Source organism: Salvia miltiorrhiza, chromosome 4, assembly GCF_028751815.1.
Source record: "Salvia miltiorrhiza cultivar Shanhuang (shh) chromosome 4, IMPLAD_Smil_shh, whole genome shotgun sequence".
In the NCBI taxonomy this organism is placed as follows: Eukaryota; Viridiplantae; Streptophyta; class Magnoliopsida; order Lamiales; family Lamiaceae; genus Salvia; species Salvia miltiorrhiza.
In genome coordinates this window covers 12,618,406-12,640,246 of record NC_080390.1, presented here as the reverse complement: position 1 = coordinate 12,640,246, position 21,841 = coordinate 12,618,406, and the positions used below count along the sequence as shown (strand labels likewise).

General features: G+C 38.7%; 1 protein-coding gene and 1 long non-coding RNA gene across 5 annotated transcripts; one reads left to right on the top strand and one right to left on the bottom strand.

The window, feature by feature from the left end:
• The first annotated feature begins 1,598 nt into the window (after positions 1 to 1,598).
• On the top strand, positions 1,599 to 4,174 carry LOC131022773 (uncharacterized). Its single transcript, XR_009101416.1, has 4 exons — positions 1,599 to 1,857; positions 1,946 to 1,989; positions 3,289 to 3,349; positions 3,923 to 4,174. It is a non-coding gene; the product is annotated as an uncharacterized LOC131022773 (long non-coding RNA).
• A 9,698-nt stretch (positions 4,175 to 13,872) lies between these two features.
• Positions 13,873 to 16,740, bottom strand: LOC131022772 (transcription factor SCREAM2-like). 4 transcript variants are annotated; one of them, XM_057952294.1, is made up of 4 exons: positions 16,454 to 16,738; positions 16,166 to 16,309; positions 15,932 to 16,099; positions 13,873 to 14,099 (listed from the first exon to the last, which is right to left on the bottom strand). In XM_057952294.1, the coding sequence occupies exons 1-4, from the start codon at positions 16,529 to 16,531 to the stop codon at positions 14,007 to 14,009; spliced, it is 483 nt and encodes a 160-aa protein (XP_057808277.1). In that variant the 5' UTR covers positions 16,532 to 16,738; the 3' UTR covers positions 13,873 to 14,006. The 4 variants fall into 4 exon arrangements, with proteins under 4 accessions (XP_057808277.1, XP_057808279.1, XP_057808275.1 ...); XM_057952296.1 differs by having other exon boundaries at positions 16,166 to 16,291; positions 16,454 to 16,732; XM_057952292.1 differs by lacking the exon at positions 13,873 to 14,099 and having other exon boundaries at positions 15,726 to 16,099; positions 16,454 to 16,740.
• Positions 16,741 to 21,841: the final 5,101 nt, after the last annotated feature.

Here is a 21,841-nt window from a genome sequence, read left to right as displayed (position 1 = left end):
GTCACATCTCTTGTCCGTCAAAGAGAGTCGTTTCCACCCAGACAAGGAACCTCGAAGATTGAAGCCTCAGCCCAAATTCGAATTGCTCTCCAACGGAAGAAATCTTGAGGACGATTTACGCCAACGGATCTATTCAAGAGTTCTCCTACAAATAGCGCTCGAGGATCACTTCAACCTTCACCGATTCAACGACATAAGCTGAAGCTCTGTCAAAATTGCTACTCAGCCTAAAGCTTAACCGCCCCAAAGCTTGAATCGAAGAAGAGAATTCCAAAGCCAAAATCAGTCACTGCTGATTACAGACATTCTCTTAGACCCTAGGCATATATCTGTTTACCTAGAAGCCAAAGGTCAAACTTGCTTCAAAGAACTTGTTCTTTGTAAGTATAGTTAGCACTCGTTCAAACCTCCCCTCCATAAGAGTGTTTGAGTGGTTCGGAGTTCAGGAAGGTACTCTGAACTCTGAGTGAAAAGTCTGAGCACGAGGTGTGCTTAGCAGGGAAATCCTACGCGAGTGAAGTGTGGGTGCTGAAGAAGGGTTTTCTTCAGTTCACGGTTGTGTGCACCAGGCAAACACACGGGTACGGTTTGCAGTGCACCAGTGAAGCACTTGCGGAGTGGATTGTTGGTCTGATCAACCAACCGTGGATGTAGGAAAGGGTTTTTCCGAACCACGTAAAAGTCTATGTGTTGTTTACAGCTTTCAGTTTTACATTCTTATTTGTGCTATTTTAATTGATAAAACTGAACACTGACTAACAGCAAAGAGAAACCTTAAATCAACAACTTGCTCCACCAAGGCTATTACGAAACTAAATTTTATTTCCGCTGCGTATGATATCGATCTGACTGAACTATCCTCTGATAGTCAGGAAGACTGATATCATCTCTGTCTTTGCAAACACGACTGAAGCCCTTAATTGCATCAGTTAAGTTCCAGCAACTTAACTGATAACTCTTTACTGAAGAGCTTTCAGTATCAGTCGTCAACCCTGTTGGTCAAAACTGTTTTCAGTAAAACAGGAGTCCTTGTTTGCATGCAAAGTTTCGTATTGATCTCTGACTGAGATCCCTCTGATTGAGGTAAGTAGATTGTGAAAAAATAGCCTATAGGTGTATTCCCCCCCCCCCCCCCCATACACCTATTCGAGACCCTCAGGACCTAACACCCCCAGCTTCGAGTCCCACTCTGTGATATCCCGACCTTTTCACTGGAATATTAAAAGATTAGTATACTATTGATACATGCCCGTTAATTAACAATCATATTATATCAAGGAAATTGATATAGATATACTCACAATAATTCTTATTTTATTGGATTATCGATCGATTTAAATTTCTAGGCCAATGCCGGATTACGTGAAAAATATTATTATTCATATTCCTCGTTTTATTTAATCTTTTACCCATCGTCTAGCTTATTTATTTTATTTTGAGTCTAAGGCCCATGTATATGAAATTGTGGTATATAGTTATGGGATTAAATTATTTATGTCCTTAAGCCCAAACAATTGTAGGCTTAAGTTTATATATATATATTTTTTTATTATTATTATTAGAGCCCAAATTAGATGCTTCAGCATGAGAGAGAGAGAGATGATTTCTATCTGACACAGAACAGATTTCTGCAGCGTCTTTACACTCACCGAGAAATCCTTTCTTGCAAATCTGCCCAAAACCCTTCCTCTTCCATGACACCTTTTTTTCACTCTTTTCTTTAGTAACATTCCTACCAGAGCATTCCCACTCTTTGGCTCATCAATCTGCAGTAACTCCATCTCCCCCATTCACTTCTCACTTTCACTATTCTATTGCAACTTCAGGAACTCAAGTTCACCATACATCTTGATCAAGGTAATACTTTATTCTTCTCTGTTACAAAACCACCAACTTTCTTTTTGTCTCATTCATTAAAATTATATACTGCTTCATCTTTTTACAGCAAAACCACCAAAACACAATCACACCAAACAAATCCAAAATCAGGTTCGTTCATTCTCTATTCTACAAACTTTACATTTCTTACCATTAAAATTCTGGACTTAGAACTCAAATCCTTAGGCCACAACAAGAACTTTGACATGATCTTGCTCACTGTATTGCCTTGAACCAATGAGAGAAATACAAGAGAAAGGAAACTGAAATCGAATCTGCACCAAAAATTTTATTTTCTTCAAAGATCATATCTTTCTTTTAAGAGCAAATTCTCTTCTTCCTTGGACTGGTTGTGAACTGTCGAAAAAAAGGGGGGGGAGGGAATTTCCGTTTTCCTTTGGTATTGGCCGGAGGGAAAAAGGGGAGGGGGAGAGTCTTCTGCCCGGTGTTAGGACGGCGGCGGCACGGCGGCTTCCAAGACGCCGATTGCTCGACCGGCCGCGAGGGAGGAGGAAGAGCAGGCTGGGCGACAACGCTGCTGTGGTGGAAAACGTTGCCTAGGTGGCTGACCACCACATGCAGAGGGAGAGACGACGGAGGGGGCTGGGCCGTGAGAGGAAGCGCCGGTGGCTGGCGGTGGCGCGGCCGGAGGCCAGGCGCGCTGCCCGCTGCGTAAACGGCAGCAGCGGCGGCGGTCTTCCTCGACCGTCCGCCGCAGAGGGCGCAAAGGGGGAGAGTGGCGCGAGGCGGCTGAAGGCGAGTCTCGCCGGAGCGGCTGCAGGCGGCAGTGGCGGCGCTCTTGGACCGCCTGATGTGCGCCAGGAGGAAGAGACGGAGAGGAGCGGCGTGAGGCGGCTGGCAGCTGATGACTGGCGGCGAGCCTCGCCGGGGTGGCTGCGGCGGCAGCGGCGGCGTGGCTGGACTGGAGAGGGATGGCCGAAGGATGTGAGAGAGGGAGAGAGGGAGGCGTGAGTGGATGGAGTGAGGAGAGAGAGACCATTTGTTTTAATTTCCTATTTTTTTTCCTTTTACTTTCTTTAGGGCTTTCATTATTTTTGGGCTTAAGTTGTTTGGGCTCTTCTTTTTCTCTATGGGCCGATTTTTATTGAGCTGATGGGCTGATTTTGTTAATTTTTAATGGGTTCTACATTCTTAATATAATACTTGGGCTGCATTATTAATTTTCTTTGATGAATAAGATTTTATATTTTCTTAATTGACTAATAATTTTTAGATTTAGTATTAATTATATTATTAAGTTACTAATTATGTATTAAAGTTTATGGATTCACTTAAAGATATTATTGAATTTTCTTATTCGGGCAAGTGTATCAATAGTTAGCAATCCCCACTTTACTTAGACAATTAGGATGACGCCTCGAGACCTATTTAAGAATAGATTTCTTGTAGGTTCGAGTAACCAAGGGCTTTAGAGCTACAAGAAGAACAAGCACTGAATCTCCGCATCGAGGTGGGTTTTATTTTACATACAATGTATCTTGAGTTATATAAGCTCTGATATTTCATGAAAATTATCTGTTTATCCAATATAAATGTTTTTATGTGCGTTCTGTAATTGTTTAAGGCTCGCTTAAGTATCGATCGAGATTCTCATTTGGCCTAATACGCTAAATGAGGATTGTGTACACAGGGTTAGTGGCTCGATGGGTTGATCGCCATCGTGCACTAACAGATTTAGAACGTTATAAGGATGGGTGCTTGACAGGAGGTTATCCGGAGCACAGTTAAGGTTATTGATTCCAACCGGGTGCGTCCCGAGATCAATAACAGATCTTGGATCTGACTGGGTGCGTCCCGAGATCAGTGAATGTGGGGAGAAAGTGAGTAACAATCGAACGTACATGGGCGCCCTCGACAAGAAAATATATTTGTCATGCTTAGAAGTGGGATTTCGTTTTAAAACCTTCTAAGTCATGATTTTGATATTGGATAAACTGCTTCGATTATTTCATAAAATATTTCGAAAACTTGTGCCCACTGAGTACATTAGTACTCAGCCCAAATATTTTCAAATGTTTTTCAGGTTAGGCGGCTGGTGCGCACGGTGCTGAGCTGGGGAGTGTTTCTTATCCTGACGACTGGCTACTCCTTAGCTAATCTAGTTGAATTCCTGAATAACTTCTAAATCAAATTATGTTGAGCTCAGACTCATTATTTCTATTCCGCTGCACTGTTGAATGTTAAACTATCAGGGTTGTGAAACTAAACCTCTTTAGATCCTTGGGGATTTTCTCCATATGATGAACTCGTTCTAAGTCATCATTAACCATCTTTATATTAAGCCATTTTATTTATCGTATTTTATTTCCTCCCAAGCCTGGGCTGTCACACACTCACTGTCCGAACAAACGACAGCCTCAAATTTCAGGTTTTTTTTTTCATAATGTTCATTTACTGATTTTGTTCTGAATTTGTTCGAATTTGTTGCTGAAATTTCCTGAGTTTATTGCTGGAATTTTGATGAGCTCAAGTTTGTGCTCTGTTTTTGTGTTTGTTTTAAGTCTAGATCGAGTCTTTTTCCTTGTGTTTGTGTCTTTTGGTCACCTGGGAGGGTGTAGTTCAATGGCAGGACCAGCTTGTGGGCAAGAGGTGCTCCAGGGGTCGAAAGTGCTATCACTTCTCGTGAAAGAGGTATGCGCCGGAAGCAAAGGGGATTTGGAGGCAAAACCATCCCTTATGCCCATAAGTACCGCGCGAGAGCTGGCAGGCTAGAGAAGGAAGGCAGGGGAAGAAGACGGAGGCACAACAGGCGGGTGAGGAAGGAATGCAAGTGGGAGTCCGAAAAGGGCGGAAGGCGGCAGCTATCCAAAAGAGACCGATAAGGCCAAACCACCGCCTTATCCAAAAGGAAACATATCTTCATGAAGATTAGGTCTGAAAAATGATAAGCATCTCCATGCTTGCATGGATCCGGCCGCACCTCATGGGCTGGGCCTTTGTTGCCCTATTGACTCCTATAAATACCCGACGAGCTTCTAAAGCCAAGGGTGCTGAAATTCCGTTCTGTTGTGTATTGTTTGAGAAGTGAAGCTAGCCCGGGCTGTGGGCGTAACCTAGTACTTTCCGTTTTATGTTTTGCAGGTACTTCTCTTTTCGTTTAAGTAATTTCAATTCCAGTTATGTTTTCCTTTACATCTTTTGCTTGTGTTATTTACGTTATGGTTGGCTAAGTTTTATATTCTGATTTGGGCAAGATGATCTAAGCATGAATGAATAAACTCGAGAGGTCTAATTTGGGCATAACAACTATATGAGCATATTCCCGATACACTAGGTTTGAATCCAAAAAGGTTGTAACAACTTGGTTAATTAATTGATCACTAGTTAACTAGGAAGTTCTGACCACAAGTAATAATTTGGGCACAAAGCGAGTTTCCATCGACCTCCAAAATAGTACAACTGGTGTTGGAGCCGTGACTGCTGTGAAATATCGGTGTAAGAGTCAAGTGGGTCTATCTAGCTCTTAAAGCATTCTGGGCAAAGCACAACTAGCGATAGGCCATCGCAGAGAGCGTGGATGTTGCCCGGGGTAGTTGATTTCCATTAGCTGACCCTTCTAAGGGATCATAAACTGAAAGGATAGATTGGGCAAGGGGTTTGTTGTGTGCGTGACGAGTGACAATAGAGGCACAACAATTCTTATGCCTATAACCACTGGTATGCGAGTATCGAGTGTTAGTTCATGTTTATTGATTCGAACCCAAGTCAGAATTATTTTGTTATTTGATTTATCTACTTTGTTATTTCAGTTTAGGTTGGATACCCGTTCTGCCCATAACCACGTTTTGGTCAGAACACTGCAGGATACAAAACCTTTTTAGTGACACCCTTGCAGGAGAAGTTACTGCTCAGTTCCCTGTGGATTCGACTCTGGACTTACCACTAGCTAGTCTAGTTGTGGGCACAGGATATTTTATTTGCACAAAGCTCAAACGACAGCTTCGTCAAATTGGCACCGTTGCCGGGGAAGTGAGAGCGCTAGTAATTTCTTTTGTAATTTTTGTGTGAGTTTTGCCTTAACATTTGTGTATGCGTCGTACTAGGAGTGCAGGTAACGAAGATCTTTTGTTCAAGGAGGAGAATGAGCGACTCGTCCGACTGAACAACGCTAACAGGCGCAGGGCAGAACAAGAAGCACGGGCAAGAGAAAGGCAGTTAGAAGCAGAGAGAGAGATGGCAGAAAATCTGAAAGGACAGAATGACAACAACAACAACAGAACCCTTCGAGACATGATGTTTCCAAGCAACCTGAATCTCAGGCCGTCAGCAATAGTGTTACCCGAGATCACTGGAAATTGGGAGTTGAAGCATACACTAATCCAAATTTTGCCCAAGTACAGTGATATGCCCGGGGAAGACCCTCAAAGGCATTTACAAGACTTTGAGATGGCGTGTGGAACAGTGCGCACCGCAAGTCAAGCCCTTGGCGAGTACATCCGACTCCTCACTTTTTCGTTCTCTCTATTAGAAGGAGCGAGGGAGTGGTTGTACGATTTGCCCGAAGGAAGCATTCGGACCTAGCAAGAGCTGCAGAGCAAGTTTTTGGAGCGATACTTCCCAGCCGCCCGAATCTAGAATTTGAGGACTCGAATAAGTAACATCAAAATGGGGACAGGAGAAATCCTCTATGAATACTGGGGAAGGTTCAAACAGATGTTGGCCAAATGCCCACAACACCAAATACCGGATCATGATCTTATTCGGTATTTCATGGAGGACTCCGAAGGCAAGATAGGCAATGGTTACACGCTGCATGTGGGGGATCAATCCTAAACAAATCCGCAGCGGAGGCTTTCAAGCTCATAGCCGATATGGCCGAGGAATCAAGAGATGAGGAAGGGACTATAGTCAGAACTACTCCGGTGCCAACCCCTTCTGCCCAAGACGACAAGTTGGAGAAACTGTGCAACATGTTTGAGAAATTCATGACAAACCAAGGAACGCCCAATCAAGGGAACCCCAACATCCGGATGCCTGTGAAGGCATGCCAACTTTGTATGGCAAATTCACATGCAACCGATGAATGTCCACAACTTTTCGAAGATGAAGAGCTTAATGCTATTGGTCAACAGCCAGGAGGAAATAATGGAGGGCAAAACCAGAAACCTTTTGAGCCCTACAGGCAGCAGTACAACAATCAAGGATGGAGGCAACATGAGAACCTTAGGTACGGCAACAACAATTTTTTGGGGCCAAACCAAGGGCAGACGAGTAATCCACTACAATACTCGCAACAACCTCAACAGGCAAGAGGATTCTCCCTATCAGAGCTCGTGCATCAAATGGCCCAACAACAAGTGAAGTTCCAGCAAGAGACCGAGAAGTTCATAATGGAGACACGAGGAGGAATGCAGAATGTGATTCCACGTGGCACGCATTAAGTAAAACTAGAGGTGTTCTTATTGCGTGCCACGTGGACTTACCATTAGAAGCCCTTTAAGACTTTCCTTGAGAGATGACACTGGGTCAACTTACCATCACTAGGATGTCCTTGTTCTATTGCAAGTCAAACTAGAGGTGTTCTAGGTTGAGTCAAATTTTGGCACCGTTGCCGGGGAAAGTTTTAGGCGTTTTAGTTGTGTCATTTTTACTTGCTTTATTTAATTTCCAGTTTTTCTCATTTTTGCTTTTACGTTTCTTCCACTCGGTACGTTTAATCCGTTTGTTTAGTGTTGTGCATGCAGGGACGCCGTAGTCTTAAAGGCAAACTTGTGTCCCCGTTGCATAGTACGAGCGAAGGGATTTTCAGGAAGTATAGCTGCAAAGGAGTGTTCGCTGAAGACAGCGCTGCCAGCTCTGCCAAGTCCAATTCTGATTCTGAACTACCAGAGCAGAGCGCAGGAGAGGAGGAACAAGATTCGCCAGCCAGCTCTGACTCTGAGCCTTCAGAGCAGCCAACGAAGGAGGACGCCAGCTCTGTCGATACAGAGCATAATACATACGAGGAGAAAGAAGTCATGGCTCAAAACATGGAGTACATGGGAGACTTCACCAGGCCGGTGATTGGAGATACCAACACGTCGGCAATCGTGCTCCCCACTGCTGTGAGAAACTACAATCTCAAACCCAATGACTCGAATTTGCTGTCGGTGTTCCACAGGATGCCAAGCGAGGATGCTCTGCAATTCATCCGAGATTTTTGCACACAAGTGCAAACGATTCCTCTGCTTAGCCTCACGGAGGACCAACTCAAGCTCAAGTGCTTTCCCTATGCACTTAAAGACCGGGCAAGGACGTGGATGCTTTCTCTACCGCCCAACTCTATCACTACATGGGGAGATGCTTGTGAAAAATTTATGCTGAAATACTACCCAAGCCACAAAACACAAGAGCTGAGAACGAGAATAATGGAGTTCACCCAAGGAGCGGACAAGCCTTTGCATGAAGCTTGGGAGAGATATGAAGAACTCATCCGTCAATGCCCTCAACATCAATACACTAATGTTATGTTGATGCAGTTCTTCTACGATGGGTTAGTGCAAACTGCCCAATTTATGGTGGATAGCACGGCAGGAGGTAACATAGCTCGGAAGACCGCTGCAGATCTGAAAGAGATTTTTAAGACCTTGGCCGAAAGCTCCCAACAGAAGTCCATCCGTGGAAGGAGAGTAGAGGCTAGTGCCGTGACAAATCAGTTCGAAATGCAGCAACATTTGGCCTCAATCATGCGAGAAGTCCAACAGCTCAAGATGGAAAAGATGGAAAATTCTCCAGTTCAGAGCTCAGCGCCGCCGATGACAACTCAGCCAAATCAAGCTCTGCCGATGTCAGCCCCGCCGAACCCAGCCCTACAGTACGTTGAGCTCTGTGGTATTTGTGGAGATTTCAGCCATGGAGCTAATGAGTGCCATAGAATGGGAGAGTTTACTCCGGAAGGACAAGCTGAGGTCTATGCGGCACAAGGATTTCAAGGCTACAATCAAGGGCCAAGCAGACCTTATGGGCAGAACATGAATCAAGGCCAACAAAATGTTATTGGAGGATGGAGAAATCAGCCGAACGCTGGATGGGGAAATCAAAACTTTGGAGGGAGTCAATTCCGCCGACCATCCCAAATGGGGTATCAACAGCAGCAACAATACTTCCCACCGCAGCCAAGCGTTCCACAACAATACCCACAGCAGTACCAACCGTCCCCAATGCAGCAAGGGAACTTTCAACCTCAACAATTGCAGAACGCGCAGCAGTTTCAAAAGTAAGTTCCACAGCAGAGGTCGTCTTTGGAGGAGACTATGCAGTCCTTCATGGAGATCAGCAAGCAGAACATGGAGATGACTAAGCAAAATTTTGAGTCTCAATCCGCCACAATAAAAAGACTTGAGACTACCGTGGGGCAATTATCGGGCACTTTGAACCAAATTCAACAGCAGCAGCAGCCCGAGAAATTTCATGGCCAACCCCTGCAAACTCACCATGCTCAAGCTGTCACTGTTCTTCGCAGCGGCAAGATGGTGGACAACAACGTGAAGGAAACAGAGCAGACCAGAAATTTAGAGCTGCCGAAGCCAGCTCTGGCGAAGTCAGCTCTGGCGAAGCCAGCTCTGCCGATTCCAGAACTGCCGAAGTCAGCACTGCAGAATTTCGCCGCACAAGGGTCAGCTCTGTCAAGTTCCACTCTGACGAGCCCTTATGGAGAGAAGGCAGACCAGCAAAAAGATGGAGAGATGGAGGAAGGAAAGGAGAATAAACTTCATAAGTCTTCCACACCTTATCGACCTCCGATCCCTTTCCTGGGTAGATTGAGGAATGAAAAGATGGATAAACAGTTCGCCGACTTCTACAACATGCTTGCCAAGGTGAACGTGAATCTACCCCTCCTTGATGTGATCAGAAAAGTCCCGGCGTATGTGAAGTTTTTCAAGGAGTTAGTCTCCAACAAGCGGAAGTTCGAGGACAATGAGAAGGTTCTGGTCTCAGAAATTGCAAACTCGATCATACAGCAGCCTCTGCCACCAAAGCAACGCGATCCAGGTAGCTTCGTGATTAAAATTGCTTTAGGAAATGGTATGGAAGCTACGGGAATGTTAGATTTGGGTGCTGGAATTAACCTAATGCCTTACTCTATTTTTAAACAATTAGATTTAGGTGATTTGAAATCCACTCGCATGTGTCTACAACTCGCCGATAGGTCCGTTAGATACCCCCGTGGGATCGTAGAGGATGTTTTGGTGAATGTTGGAGGCTTGATTATTCCCATAGATTTTGTGGTTCTCGAGATTGGGGAGGTGCATGAAAATGGTGTAGAGCACACACTACTGTTAGGAAGACCGTTTATGGCAACCACTAACACCTTAATTGATGTTAAGGATGGAAATATTAAAATGACCGTGTTAGGGGAGTCAGTGTCTTTCTCTGTGCATGATAATCGTGCTATGCCTTCTGCAAATTTTATCAACGAATGCTCCTTTATAGATCCTATTGATGGCTTGGTCGAGACGGTATTTGTGCAGGAACAAGAGTGTGTGGATGTTTTTGCAGGTTCGGCCGACATGGAGGAATTAGCTAGGGAAGCTGAAGAGTTCAGCGCTGCCCAGCCAGCTCTGCCACCCTTCAGCGCTGACCAGTCCGCTCTGCCGAGCCCCGCACCCTTCAGCGCTGACCAGTCCGCTCTGCCGAGCCCCGCACCCTTCAACGCTGACCAGTCAGCTCTGCCACCCTTCAGCGCTGACCAGTCAGCTCTGCCACCCTTCAACGCTGACCAGCCAGCTCTGCCGAGCTCAGCACCCGTCAGTGCTGCCCAGCTCGCTCCACCGAGCTCACCCCTGCTCTGTCCAACTCTGCCGAGCTCAGTGCTGTCCGGCCATACCGAGCTGCCCTTTGATGAACAGATGGGAACCAAGAGGTCAGCGCTGGAACTGAAGGAACTCCCAGCCAATCTCAAGTACGTATTCTTAGAAACGATAAAGGAGAAGCCGAGGTTCAGATCGGTAGCGTTGTCCCAGAATAAAGAAGGTGTGTTGCCAAAGGACGTGTTTGACCCTGGCGCAGCCCATTCTAAAGAGAATTTCAGAGGAGACGGACATCGCATGAAATCCTACTATGGGCGGAGTACTCCGATGGAGGTGGAGTCTCAAGCCCTGCACGATCCTCATTGATGAATCGAAATTGAAGTCGGGCTGGCGACTCTAACTCTAGCGCTTGGTGGGAGGCAACCCACCGTTGGTTACTTAATGCGTGCCATGTGGAATCAGCGGACTGATACTAAAGTCAAGTATCAGTTGAACATTCTTCCTCGGACTGAACCTTCAACGTTCGAAGGAAGCCACGCACTCCAGAAGTACAGCCGCATTAAATGCAGAGATCTCAGGATCATCCTTTCTCTGCAGAGGTCATTCCTCTTTGGTGATTACCTTTTCAGAGATGTCGCATCTCCTGCTCTTCAACATAGCCATTCTCACCAAACAAGGAACCTCGAAGATTGAAGCCTCAGCCCAAGTTCAAATTACTCTCTAACGGAAGAAATCTTGAAGACCTTCTCCGCCAACGGATCTATTCAAGACTTCTCCTATAAATAGCGCTCGAGGATCACTTCAATCTTCACCGATTCAACGACATAAGCTGAAACTCTGCCAAAATTGTTTCTCAACTAAAGCCCAGACTCTCCAAAGTTTGAATCGAAAAAGAGAATCCCAAAGCCAAAAATCAGACACTGCTGATTACATACATTCTCTTAGACCTTAGGCAAACCTTATTTATCTAAAGCCTAGGTCAAACTAACTCCAAAGAACTTGTTCTTTGAAGTTTAGTTGGCAAGTTTTCAAACCTCCCTTCAACCTACTGAATCGAGTGTTTGTGTTGTAAAGGAGTTCAGAAAGGTATTCTGTCTCCGTGAGATCCTAGTGCCCAGTGCGTGCTAGGAGTGAGAAATCCAACAAGGTGTGTTGGTACTGAAGATTGGATCTTTGGTTGTTTCGGTTGTGTGCACCCGTAAACACATGTTCAGGTTTGCAGTGCACCCGTAAGCACTTGCTCAGTGAAGTTGTTGGTCTGATCAACCGACCACGGATGTAGGATGTGTTTTTCCGAACCACGTAAAAATCTCTGTGCTATTTACAGCTTTCAGTATTTACTTTCTTACTTGTGCTCTTCCTTTCGTTAACTGAAAACTGATTAATAGCAAAGAGAAACCTAAAGTCTAACAACGTGCTTAACTCACAGGCTATTGCGAAACAAAAGTTTTCCGCTGCGTATGTTATCAGTCTGACTGATCTATCTTCTGATAGTCAGTAGGATTCATAACATCTCTGTTTGCCAAACTCGACTGAAGCCTTACGTGTATCAGTTAAGGTCTTTTGACTTAACTGATAACTCATTACTGAAGAGTTTTCAGTATCAGTCGTCAACCCTGTTTTGGTCAAAACTCTTTTCAGTAAACAAGTGTTTGAGTTTGTGTTTGAAGTTCCGTTTTGATCTCTTGTAAAGATCGAAAAATAGCCTATAGGTATATTCTTCCCCCCCCCACACACACACACCTATTTGAGACCCTCCGGACCTAACAGCTTGAAATTGTTTACCCATTAATAAAGGATTAATCAATTAAAATTGTTATTAACATTACCCCTATAAATTTACTTCTCTCTCCACTTACACTTAGTTTAACAACTTTCTTAAAACCCGTGCTGAGTCCCAAATGAGACTATTTTTCGTGGACGGATGGAGTATTTATTTAAAGATTAAAATTTTTACAAATTCTCTCTCATCTCTCATCTTTTTTTGAATAAATCTACTATTTTTTGTTTTTATTTTTTTAACTTATTAATTTTGCCTTTTCATAATATATGTTTTTAATATTATGAATTTTTTATTTTTTTTTAATATTCAACTTAAATATATTCAATTAAGGTTAATTTTTTTTATTATATTTATACATATGATAATTAAGTTGGTATCATCTTTTTTTGAATAAATCTACTATTTTTTGTTTTTATTTTTTTTAACTTATTATTTTTGCCTTTTCATAATATCTGTTTTTAATATTGTGATTTTTTTATTTTTTTTAATATTCAACTTAAATATATTCAATTAAGGTTAATTTTTTTATTATATTTATATATATGATAATTAAGTTGGTATCGATTTAATATAAATATAAAATATAAAAATATTTTTTTGTGCATTGCACGGGATGCAAATGCTAGTATATATTAAAAAGACGGCTTTCAATTTGAAATCATTTTCAAATCAATTTCAAAATTGAGTGGCAATTTTGTAGTTGTAACAAATTGAAGGTTTATTTGATTTTTTTTCTTTTTTTATCTTCTTATTTTTGTTTTTATTTTCTTTCTAAAATTATGAAATTCTACTAATTATAAAATATTTAATATGTATATCAAATTAAAGATCACAAAAAATTTCTTTAATTTGATATATTTTACGTAAATATTTGATTTAAAATGTAAAAGTTATATTATTTTAAAGGTTAAAACTTTAAAAAAAATCTCTCTCCTCTCTCATCTTTTTTTAATAAATCTATTTTCCAATTATTTTATATTTTTATTTTTGAACTTAATTTTTTGCATTTTAATAATATCAATTTTTTTATTGTGAATTATTTATTTATTTATTTTTTATTTTTTCAATATTCAGCTTAAATATATTTAGCTAAAATTATTTTTATTATATTTATAAATATGATAATTGAATTGGTATCAGTTTTACATAAATATAAGAATATAAAAAAAAAATTCCGTGCATTGCAAGGGGTGCAAATATTAGTTAGTTAGAAAACAATAATTATTTAATCCAGTATATACTTTACTGAGCTTTGAAATAAATTAAATCCAACTCTCTTTACGCTCGGAAACAAATATTTATCTGTTAATTACAAATTGATTACTGCTCCTGCGCAAAAGACAAAAGAAAAGATCATAATAAATGATGGGGAGTTGTATATATAACCAGACCACTTTAGAGCAATAAATTAAGTAATTAACTAATAATGTATATATATATATAAATTGGCACTGTGGAAACTTGCAGTAAAATTTGTTGATATTAGTAACATATATGGGAACTTCTTTTCTTCACATCATCAAAATATACAAGGTACAATCAAATTAAGCACAATTAATAAATATATAAGAATAATTAAACAAGATTTCACTTAATTAATCATGTTGTTCATCACTCCAATTCCTGATCGCTTGCAATACCCCTCGTTTAACCACCTGAGCATCTATGCTATCAGACTGCCCTTCATTCTGCAATTTTTAATTATTAATAATTAATTACAAGGAAATATAATTAAATCAGTTGCATATTGCTTCAATGTAATACTAAAACACTAAAAAGTCCATGGAATTTAAATTCCATGGAATTCACATAGATTCCAGATGACTTTCAAAGAATTCGTGGTTGGATTTCACCCCGATTTTCACTGATTTTCGAAGACTTTACAGGATAATTTTGGAATTGAATTCCATGAAACCAGCGCCCGCAAGAAGAGACCCAGCGCCCGCGGAGTCCCAGCACCCGCTGGAAACCCAGCGACCGCTGAGTTCCAGCGAGCGCTGGAAAACCAAAGTTTGCTTCTGTGGTATATTTTTGGTGTAGGCTTCTGTGGAATGAGGAAAAAAAAATCGAATAGTTGTATTTAAAAAGCGTGGGTGGGCTGGGCTGCCTGGGCCTAGCGACCGCGGCAACCCAGCGGCCGCTGGGAACCCAGCGCCCGCGCACACCCAGCGCTCGCTGGACACTCTCAACGATTGCTGAGTTCCAGCGCTCGCTGGCTTCTTGGCCGCGGGCGCTGGAACTCAGCGCTCGCTTAAAACTTCATGGATTTCAATTCTCGTGGTTCTTGGCCGGATTTCGTCGTGTGTATTTTTTGGATGAAATCCATGAAAGTCATTTCGGATTTTAAGTCAATGGAATAACGAATACACCTAGATTTATATGGATTTTAAAAAGTCTTGAACGAATACACCCAGATTTATATGGACTTTTAAAAGTCTTGAACGAATACACTCAGATTTCTGCAGACTTTTAAAAGTCTTGAACGAATACACCCAGACTTTTAAAATCCATAGAAATCCATCAAATTCCACAACGAATACACCCCCTGGCGACCTCGATCACGACACTAATGTTATTGGTTCGAACCCTATTAAGATATTCTACTCTCATCAAGAAATTAATAGAAGAAAATATGTAGTTAGCATATAGTTTCATTTCCTTTTAATTGTTTTGTTTCCTCATCAAATATATAACATATAAGCATGCATATATATTAAGAATTGATATGAAAATAAGAAGATATAGACTATGACAAATCAGATTTTTGTCAGAATACAATAACCAGAGACTTATATACAAAAGTGTGTGGTGCAAATTATGAGGCAGATTTTATGTGGGTTGCACGTGATCTTATTATTAATTTGATCAAGTACACAAACTTTTCGTGTACTAGGATTTAACAATCTTATAGTTACGATAATAATCTGCATAAATTATAAACTTTTTATAGTGAGAATTGTTAAGTGTAGTAAATTCCGTACGCAACATACAATTTATTGCACTAAATGTATATATAAGTTACTCTAATTTTTACAATAAGAATCTTCTCATTTAAATCCTTTGACTGTGTTCTCTTTTATTGTTAATTAATCATTAAAAAAAAGGGGGAACTCTTTCAAAATCCCTTATTTCTTTTCCCTCGATTTCTACAAATTAAATAAAATCTCATCATTCTCATTCCTATCCCTCCTTTTTGTAGGCAATTTTCTTTTGTAGAAAATTAGAGAAACAAAATGAGGAATTTATGAGAATTTTTTTTATCCCATATTTTTTCATAATGTATTTACAATATATATATCTATATGAACAAAAGATGAGGCCAAATCGTGAATAATTGTATAGAACACATATACGAAATTGAAAATCAAGTAATGTGATTGTTCATATACTATATCAAATTGTTGACTATGGGTATTTTTTATTCATGAGTGTTATGAATATGTGCAGGGTTCTGATGAAAGATATATACATATATATAGGATGTGGGAGAGGGAGAGAGAGTGGGTGTGTGTTTTTTTACCTCACTAATGGCTTCAAGACGGAAATTATCAGAACAAGAAACCCTAGCGTCGAGTACATCAAGGCCCAACTCCTCAAAAGCTTCGAGTATGGAAACAAGCAAACCGGGGCAGTTTTTCTCAGACAGCACGTTTATTAGGAATCCTTTTTCTAGGGTTTCCACTTTCACCTGCAATAAAATACTAAAATTAATCTCCAAATTTAATTTAGTGTGACATCTGCTGGTATTAATTACCGCAGGCAAGGAGTCTTGTCGGCTGGAATTTTGTAGAGTCGCCACATCTTGATTCAGCGTCTCCACCCTCTCCTTTAACTCTTCGATGTATCTTGATGCATCCACCACGATCGATGCTTTATTCACCTTTTTTAAATTAAAAAACTACCGTGAATTATTAATTTCATCACTATTAAAAATCAACAGAAATTCACCTATTAAATTCAATCAAATCCTATTTTTGTAATTAAGCAAGATTTTTATTTTCTTTTAATAAAGAAGCTAGCAATTAAAGGTTGAGATACCTACAGAAGTAGAATGAGAAGCAGAGCGAAGCTGCTCCAATTTCTGATATAGTGCTGCTTTCTTTTTGTTTCGAGAGCTCATATTTTTTCTTCTTCTTCTCCTTGGACTTCGACTTCTTATACGTCTGGAACGTACAGACGTTAAAAAAGCGCAGAACACACACTTGATCAGAAGATACCTGGAGAGGAAGAGGGGTTTTAAAGAGAGAGAAAGAAGAGAGAGAGGGATGATCAGTCAAGCAATGTTGATGTATGATTTGCTTGTTTTTTTCCTGCATGAGTACCACAAGTTTCACAGGAGATTATGACGTAATTTGTTGTTTGCATATTAATTTATATATTCTCACTTCAGCCCATCCACTTGTTATATATTCATTTTTTGGTCCTTGTAATCTTGACCTTCTCGTCAAGACTTCAACTCTTACTTCGGTCAACGTGTATATATATATATAGAAAGAATAACAAATGAAAGTGGACAAATATGGTGCGAAATAAAAATACGTTAGATTTTTAAATATTATGATTAGTGGAGGGTGGGTCGGGGCAACATTTCACCTGAGTTCAAATTTTGAGATGAGCGAAAGTTTTATCAATTAATTGAATACTAGTATTATTCAACATTATATATTGACTTATTTAGTATTATCATTTCTCACAAAAAATAACACTCTAACTATAACTTAACCATATATATATGTATGTATGTATGTAGGGAGAGGTTCAAGAAAGAACCATTAAATAAAAGAAGAACGGGAAACCATTTTCAGCCATTCGATCATCAAGATCCACGGTGGATGCATCATCTTATCAGATGAATGCAGATCCTGGGTTCGAATTCTGAAGGGAGCAATTTTTTTTTTATTTTTTTGTGTGCATTAATTTTAACAGTGAATGCATTAATTTTTACAGTGGATGCATTAGATTTGATGGTTCTCACGTTCTCACAAATAATGTAGTTCTCTCTATAATTACACCCTATGTATGTATATGTATAAGTGTATATATATATATATATATATGTGTGTGTGTGTGTGTGTGTGTGTTTATATTTGTGAAGAAATTTATTTAATCAATTGGAATTATTGAAGGGTTGTATACTGAAAGCAAGACTTTATGCTTGTATACATTGATTCCTTGGTTCACTATGATTCTTCTATCTAAAATATTGTTATTGCATAATCCTATTATAGTCCAATTTACCTCATACTATAGATTATATGGTGTGTTATAGATCGCAGAAGATCATATAATTGGAAAAAGTTGAGATATAAATTGAGTTCACAATCGAGGCAACTATGGACGAGTTGCTGGTTTAGATTGTAGCATAAATGGATAAATAGTTTGTCTTGGCTATTTATTTATGCTAGTACCTTCGTGTATTGAACAAGATCACAGTGAGATGAATTCTTATATTCTGACTAATTAAGAATCAAGATCTCGGTGACTTAAATAGTCTTAACTTTAATTGAATTAATCGGTGTGATTAATTAATTGACTATTGATTTGATTTATCATGGGTGAGAGTTCTATTGAAGCTCAATATACTCGATACTTTGGGTGATATCAATTATTATTTGACATGCGATTATATTGCAATAAGGATCTGTGTCCTGCTAATAACAGGATGATAATATCATCTCGAGGAACTTAATATGTTTATCGTATTAAACCCTGCAGGCTATGTTGCATAGGTACGGGGGTGCGGATGCGGGGGCGATATGATACGAGTACGGGGATACGAATTTTTAAAAATTATAGGGTGCGATTCGGCAAGGATACATCTAATTATTAAAATTTTATGATATATAATGCTTATAAAATATATACAATTTAAATTTTCTTAAATTAATTATATGTAATTTACATTTTATTTTACCCAAAAGTTAAGTATTTTCAATTATATAAGTTAATTGAGCAACAATATAACGATTCAAATATTATTAGTCCAATATATAAGTCATAATTGAAAATAAAATTATCAAAATAACCTTGTGTAGGCCTTTCGTGCACGAGATACGTGAATTTCGCCTATGGAATTTGCGAATCCGATTTATTTTTATAAATTGTTTTAAAAGATACGCCACGTGGCGAATCGGGTGCAAATCCAACGAGAATACGAGAGAATCGCACCCTAAAAGAATCCGATTCGCCGTACATGCTAATTTTTGAAGAATCCGTGCATCATAGCCTGCAGGTAGAATTAGTTCCGATACGATAATAAGTCTAAGTGGTAGCACTCGAGATATCGTTTATAATTAAGCGACTGATTAATTAATTAATTGATCGTCAGAGGAATTAATTAATTAATGGATATTAGATATCTTAAACACGGGATTTAATTAAGTCTAATGCTAGCCCCAACTCACCTAAAGAATAAAGAGGTAATTCAGTATTAATTTTCTAGTTGAATAAATTAATACTTGTGTCTCGATTTTATTCTGGGTTGAATAAGAAAATCGAACATTGGGATGCCAAACTTTATTCAAGCTAGTAGATCCCCGCTTGGCTCAATTAAGGCTCAAACTCTTTAAGTGGGCGTCCCCTCTATTCTCTAAAGTCTTTGGGCTTGGTCTGGTTTAATTATGTTTATGGATTTATTATTTAGGTATGATTAATACCTAGTATAAATAATAAGACAGCCCTAAACCTAATTATTATTCATTAACGTGAAATCAGAAAAGAGTAATCTGTGAGAGCAGAAAAGTGAGAAGGAGACGCCAACTTTGAAGAGGGAGAGGACTTGAAGATCGTTGCCACCCAACGTCAGGTCTTGCCGTGGGAACAAGTTGGAAGATCAACACTGGAGTCTCTAATTGCTGGATTTGCAAGTAAGACTCATTCCCTTGTAATAGGCACGAATGGTTTTTGTATGTATTCGTTTGGTATCCGAAATTGGTCACGAGCACGAGAATCATATGTCAAAATTTGGTTCCTTCAATTATATACTCTCTTATCCAATTAACATTGTTTAATTACATGCAGCAATTTGGTACTTATATCAATATATATTAGTAAAACTCAATTTCATGACATTTTAATCCTATTTTATTAATTAGGTTACATCAATGATATTACCTTTATTCCCCTAAAAAAATGATATTACCTTTTGTCTAATAATTTTGATGCTGACATAAAGAGAATTTTTTTTTTTTTTTTTGAGAAATTCCAAAACGTGCCAACTTATTATTCCATTTGTTAATCCTTAACCTTTCTTACATGCATAATTAATTGACGATGACACGATTTAGTTGATAAGGTGCTTTTTTTGCGATTTATTAATAAGTCGGAATTAATTTGAGTCACTTGGACAAATTAGTGTGCATGTGTGAATGTGCTCTAAATTAAATTACAAAACCTTTCTTACACGCACTAAATGAAACTAATTAAACAATTCAACATTCCATGAAAATTAATGAAACCCCATTTCCCCTCGCTTTTTGATCGGAGGATAATTATTATACTATCATCATCAAGCACAATATTGAATCAATATATGTGAAATATGAATATGATTTCGTTGTGAAAATTAATAAATTTAAGAAAAAAAAATTACCAATCGAACCCGGCCGTAAGAATTCATGGTAAATCCTAAATTCTTTTTTATCTTATATTATATTATATATATATCTCTATATGCTTGTTATATTTAGAGAGAGGTGAGAAGAAGATGACGGCTAGTAGACAGAGGGGGTTGTCTAAAGATCCCCCGTGAGAAGTGTTTGGAGGCATTTGTGACAGCTAATATTTTTACTTCAAATATTTGCCCATTCTTCCCATCTACAACTCCCTCAAATCTCACTCTTCATCACGAGTCTCTCTCTCATGTATATACATAGAAAACTCGTTGAGAATGCTAAATATTGTGAGAATTGAAAATATGAATGAATACATGCAAATAAATTAGTAAATTTTACAATTAAATCAATGTAACGCATGAATAGATATTTTCGTATGGATTCAAACCCTGAAGGCAAAATTTTCACCATATTAACTGGATACGATTATTTATGAATTATATAAATTATACATGTATATATATTACGTACGTATATGTAGATTTTGAAATCGATATATAACCTAGCTAAAACTCGATGGAGTTGTTCGATCGGCCTAACATTATAAGTTATGGTTAAAAATAAATTTGTCTGTTTGTTAAATTCCTCAAATTTGTCACGTGCTTCTGTGCTGAATTTACCATGTCTTCATTTTTCAACAGTTAGTCAAATTTTGTCTCTCATCGTACCTATCCACTGATGCTCCTAAATTATGGGCACATTTTGCACTGCCATCAATACCTATATACAAATATCGTCATCAACCCTAATTTTTTCTATAACCGGATACATTTTTTTATTCAAATCACGTGATCCATTTTACCTTTTTTCTTATTAATTAACTTATTCTCCTCATTTTTTCAGGCTCCGATATTAATTACACATGCATCTCAAGGAATTAATAATGTAATAATGATAAATACAATTCAAAGTGGACTCATTTTATAGCATATGTGTCGTTTTATACATATATACACGAAAAATATATATATATATATATACTGGAGAAAACGAAATTTAATTAAATCGGAGAAAGGAAACGGAGATTATTCGATTACTTTATATAAGAGACAACAATGTAATTATCACTGACAACTGTATTGCAGTTTTAATAGAATATTAATGTGTAAGAATATATAATACAAAAAACAAAGAGATTCCTACTCGAGTAAAAGTCCTAAGCACAAGAAATTAATAAGTATCATTTAACTAAGATCAACAAATATTACATTACTCTCCGAGTTCGAGGGTTTTTTAGGACAGTAACTTAGATTGATTTGGAAATTAGGACAATAACTTTCGAACTTGTAAAAATAGGACACTAATTATTTTTTAGAGTAAAATAGGACACTAATTAATAAGTGTTGCATTCGCAGGACATTTTTGAGCCAATTATCGGCTAAAAAATGTCCTATTTTTACGAAGCTTATTAATTAGTGTCCTATTTTACTCTAAAAAATAATTAGTGTCCTATTTTTACAAGTCCGAAAGTTATTGTCCTAATTTCCAAATCAATCTAAGTTACTGTCCTAAAAAATCTCCTGACTCTTACTCTTCTCTAAACAAATTAATATATTATCGCCTCACAATATTCAATCCATTTTCTAATTATTATAAAATTGCGATTTATTGATACAAAAAAAGAAATGAAAAAAAAAGGCCTAAAAGAAACCCTTGAGAGCACAGGAAAGCAAACTGAGGGTTAAACCTTGTTAAAACTTCTTTAAAGAATACCATGTGAAAAAACCTTAAAGAGGAAAAAGAGTGTCTGTCTATAAACAAAATACAGGAAAAATAGAACGAAAGAATAACAAGTCTCAAGCTTCGGACTAACCATC

Bases quoted from the DNA above. Each gene is read 5' to 3' on its own strand.
- LOC131022772 (XM_057952292.1), bottom strand. From the start codon at position 16,531: ATGAGCTCTCGAAACAAAAAGAAAGCAGCACTATATCAGAAATTGGAG. The intron at 16,310-16,453 runs GTAGGTATCTCA...AATTCACGGTAG, and splicing joins CTGCTTCTCATTCTACTTCT to TTTTTTAATTTAAAAAAGGT. The intron at 16,100-16,165 runs GTAATTAATACC...ATTTTATTGCAG, and splicing joins GACAAGACTCCTTGCCTGCG to GTGAAAGTGGAAACCCTAGA.